Below are 5,085 nucleotides of genomic sequence, written 5' to 3' on the forward strand. Positions count from 1 at the left end.
AACTTCATGATGGTACCAAAGAATTTTTAAAATTTTGACCTTTCCCTTGTATAGCAGCATGTGGTAGGAGACTTTCACAACGCTGAGTAGCAGCAGGGAGCTGCAGGTCCTGAGCACCTAGGTACTTGATAGGGTAAACTGACACCTACAGCACTGTGTTGCTGTGTTGTGCTATTCCACAGCTTGTGTGTATTGTACGCATTTTGACTTACGTTTTCAACTTGCAATGGACTTATCAGGGTGTTAGATAACATCTATGAATCAAAGGACATCTGTATCAAACTTGTTGGTAAAGCGATAGCTTCTAGGAGAACCGACAGCCAGAGGGAGAGAAGAAACGGTGGTGTTTGAACGAACCGGGGTTATGTGTGGGGTGGGAGAGCAGCTGAAGTCTAGATAGATTCTGAAAGTAAAATCAAAATAATTTGCTGCTGTATTAGATGTGAGATGGGAAAGAAAGGTACAGATCAAAGATAACTCCCAGGCACTTAGCCTGGAAACTGGCAAAGTGGCACTCCCTTTTTGGAGCTGAGAATACTACAAGAGGAATGGCTATGGAATAGAAATAAGAAACCTGATTTTGAAAAGCACCCCATTCTGTCCACACCAGCAGTCACAAACCATACACGGGTATTTAAGTTTACACTTTAATTAATTAAAATAAATGAGAAATTCAGTTGCTCTGTTGCAGTTCAAGTCTCACGTGATCAGTACCCAGTCACATGCGGCTAGTGGCTACCATGGTGGACAGTGCAGGTGTCACAGTGCATTTGCATCCTCACCATCACAGAGTTCTATCAGCTCTGCTGGTGGGACTTAAGTCTTTACATCCTGGGCCATGTTAAGTGCTCTACATACATTTTCTCCTTAATTTTAAAAAGATTCTATGAGTCAAACAATGTTATCTCCTTTAACAAACAGTATCACAAGGGTTCAGAAAAGCTAAGTAATGTATCTTAAGTCACGTAATTACAAAACCAGAGTAACAAGCAAGGGCTGGATTCTAGGCTGTCTACCTCCAAAGCCTAAGTGCCACAGACTAGATTAAACTAGTTTGCAGTGAGACACTTATAAGACAATGTTTAGTAGCATTTTTTTTTTAATCTTTTCTTTTAGTATATGTTTGCAATATCCCTTAGGTTATTGGCAGCAAAGCATTGAAACACAGGACAGAAATCAGATCTGATAGATTTAAGGGTAAAAATGAACCTCTCAGGAGATTTGTGTGTTCTGTATCATACATAAACATAATCTATTCCAGCATACTAGCGGTTAAAAGGAAATACAAATAATCAACAAAGGCACTGATGTTAGGTCTTTTGATGAGGTAACAATCATGAAAGGATAGCTAAACAGGAAAAGTTTGACACCAGGACAATGAGGACACTCTTCTTTTATCCCACAGATTTCAAGCTGGTGTATGGTACCCTATCCTCAGTGGACATCTGGAAACATATGGAATATTTGGGGTAGAATAGCGAGTGCTATGGACATTTCTTGGCCATGTTCTTGGGTTAAGAGTCTAGTGATGCTTGCCACACTCCAAATACCAAAACTTCAACAACTGGGCCAAGTAAGAACTTTGGCCTACTGTTTCTCAAGCGATACTCACAGCCCATAAACTGAAGCAATATGGGCATAGGTAGTGACACAGGTTATGGTCAAATAAACTGTTATTCCTGTCTGTCCTAGTATTTGTACTTGCTGCTTGGCTTCAGACGGTTACCTAAACTGAGGGTTCATTCCCCCATCTTTATAATAAGGAAAACCACAGGTAATATGCATCATCTAGGATGGTTCTGAGAATTACAAAATATTTCAAGGTCTTGGCTCAATGTTCAGTTTAGGAAGAATGTCAAACATTATTAGATGCAGAAAAGGTAGAGGAACCCTAGCATGGACTGTAAAAACAGTAAGATGGTAATTCATATAACAAGCCTAAAACAGCACTGTCCAATCAAATATGGATGCAAAATTACAAGCACATGCAATTTCTCAAATTTCTCCTAGCCACACTTAAAAAGATTAAAAAGTAATATAATTTTACTAGTAAGGTAAAAATTTTACTAACACATAAATAATGAACTATTAACTATTCAAAAAATTTATCCTAATATATAATCAATGTAGAAAAATCTTTGAGGTATTTTACTTTTCACACCAAGTCTTTGCAATCTCATATGCACTTGTCAATTCTGGCACCCAGCACAGGAAGGCTGTTTTAGAAGTCTCAGCACATTTAGAGACTTTAGTCTCAGGGTCTCTGTACAAGCTAGAGGCAGTGCTGTGGAATGATTAAATAGACTGAGTGGTCATAACAAGACAGTTTTGCAATCCAGCTCTACTACTTCCTGTGTCCTTGAACAAGCTAGCTAATCAAATACTCATTCTCTTATTTGCAGATAGAGATAACAGGGCCAGGCCCTCAAATGCTGCTCTGAAGATCATGTATGTGAAATGTGAGCCCAGCGCCTTCAACCTACTTCTGAAATGTGAGTGGATACTTGTATTTGGGCCTGAGAAATGGCACGCAAGTCTTGTTTTTTTGTTTTTTGTAGTTCTGGGATTTTTAGTTCAGTTGTAGCTATAAGAACACCATTTGAAGTATGGCTGAAGTCAATGCAGTAATTTACTCTGGAGTCTAATACGTAAAGTATGAAGTTTGTGTAGCTACATTTCAATGCAAAGTTTCTACTAGAAATTTAAAATTCTTGATGTGATACAATGTTCACATACAACAGAGCAGTGATGGCGAATCTTTTACAGCTTTCGATGAAAGCTGCCACGGAGGCATGTGTGCCATAGGCTCACCACCACTGCTATAGAGCAAACTTAAATGATTAGTACCTTATTTGCTATAAAAGCAGTTCTACATGTAAATCACTGGGCTATAATTTCAATATAGCAGCCTCAAGACTACCCAGAATTTATTAAATTCCTAGTTGTTTAAATGTATCACTAATTTCCTATAACATTAAAAATATGAACAAAGCTTATTAGCACAAACACATTTATTTATTTACTAACCAAAGAGATGATCCTAGTGAAATCAACACTTTGAAATAGTTGCATGTAAAATGCTTGTGATAAAGGTAATTGACCAAAATAATGACAAAAAAAGGTATGGAGATTTGCTCATTGAACTGAGCTTATTCATTCTCAAAGCTAATTCCTGTTCAAGTGATGATAGTTTATTCTACTTTCTCATAGACTCGAGTACAGGTGACATTGTTCATGACACAATCCTAGAAGAAAGAAAAAATATTAGAGTTAGACTTGTCTCACAGTCCAGAGCACTGAGTAATAAAACGTTAGGTTCAGAATCCTACAAAACCTTGTAATCTATTCCACATATGGAAAAAACATGTTTCAGGATTCCTTGGTTTGAGATAAGCTAGATCCCATCGCTTTGATGAAAACCAAAGTGTTGCAGATAATATCTAAAATTACTTATTTGGTCTTGGCAAATTTATTCATTTTGAAGAAATGGATAAAGGTATGCATGCCAAGAAGGCAGCCTGGCGGCCTTCCAGGATTACACAGCCCCACAGGAGCTCACTAAGGACAAAGCCCAGCTCCAGCTACATCCTCAGCTACATTAGCAAGGGCTGCCATGCTAACAAGTGTTCTTGCATTTAACTTTTATTCTGTATTTTTTCCTTTCCAAACTTAGTTCTCCTGTTCATAGCCAGTGATAGAGAACAGCTATGGAACTACGAATACAACAAGCAGAGTAATTGGGAAGCAGTCCGACACTTACCACAATTAACTTCCCATCTTGCAATTTTCTGGTTATTGTGCTTTCCTTCCCATCCCACTCCTGGTGCTGAACCAACGCACCATCTGTAAAGGTGCAGACCGTCTGCAAAAATAAAGCATACCCTTAACCTTCCAAAGGACAACACAAGCATTTCTATGACTCAGAACCCCCTTAATCAACATTTCTTTTCCATCCTCTTTTCTGGGCTTCCTTTGTCAATCACACTGATTTTACTCACAAAATAGCTTGGGTTTTTCATTCTAGAAGCTCAAAAAAGACACTTATTCTGTAAAGCAGATTCTCTTACTAGTTTGTCAAAACTGAACTCAGAAGATAACTTTTTCAGTAAGTTTTTTACTACAAACAATAAAAATGCTATAATACAACCTATGATTCCAGCAGCCTCGGTGATTTCACAACATGCTGTGGCTGACCTGAGTTTTTCGGCCATCAGCTGTAGTCTCTTCAAACTTCTCTCCCAGGTTACAAGAGAACTGTGTTGTTTTCAGAGCGCTCTCGGTTTTCACGCTGAGGTGGTTGCCGTCGCAGGTGATGACACAGTCTGGCTTGGCCATTGCACCCATCTTTCGCATGGCTACTCCCACTCCTGTGGAATAGTCATCATGTTAACAACAGAAAACCAGCTATAACTTACATCAGAAAAACGATAATTCAACCGTAATCACTACGCCTGGCGTATTTTCATTTATTTGCTTGCAGGATCTTTATGCACATTAATTTAGTAATTTGCAGAAGCCTCCCAACAATCCTGAGCCAGGTGGATACTACTGTCTCCACTGGAGGTGAAAAAGGCACCGGAGCCTCGAGTTTGTTCTGCTAGGAAACACCAGCACAGACAACGAGGTCTCAAATCTCAGCTTGTGGCTATCATGCCATGCTGGCCTTGAGAAGTCAGGGAAACTTCACTCCCTAACTTCATTTACTCAAAGCAGTTGACAGAAGCTAAAGATAAGGGTTCAAAGTTGCAAACTCAGGAGCCAGCTCAGTCTTTTTCTATACACTGGATTCTGCCAACCATTGCAGTCCAACTCTGATACACAGGCTCACCCATAGAAAGCCCCAAACAAATAATTAATAGGCTGCACAAAATAAAAACCCATTCCCACGGTGATAGATATTCAAATAGCACAATGTTTTGAGCTTGTAGCACAATCATGCTATTAATAAATGGAAACATTCTTACCCTGGAAAACAGAAAATATTTCAAAGCTGTATAATATTCCTTTTTTTTTTTTTTTTTTTAGTTTTTTAAGACAAGGTTTATAGCCTTGAACTCAGTACATAGCCCATTCTGGCCTCAAATT

General features: G+C 38.7%; 1 protein-coding gene across 1 annotated transcript; it reads right to left on the reverse strand.

Moving 5' to 3' along the window:
* Nucleotides 1-633: 633 nt before the first annotated feature.
* Nucleotides 634-4,367, reverse strand: Fabp5 (fatty acid binding protein 5 (psoriasis-associated); the record flags this gene model as incomplete). Its single annotated transcript, XM_013518222.1, is given in 3 exon segments — nt 634-3,245; nt 3,761-3,862; nt 4,195-4,367. Coding segments are annotated over 3 exon segments (329 nt in total), but the record flags the coding sequence as incomplete, so codon positions are not given.
* Nucleotides 4,368-5,085: the final 718 nt, after the last annotated feature.

This window comes from Chinchilla lanigera, unplaced genomic scaffold, assembly GCF_000276665.1.
Source record: "Chinchilla lanigera isolate Chin_1 unplaced genomic scaffold, ChiLan1.0 scaffold00043, whole genome shotgun sequence".
Lineage (NCBI taxonomy): Eukaryota > Metazoa > Chordata > Mammalia > Rodentia > Chinchillidae > Chinchilla > Chinchilla lanigera.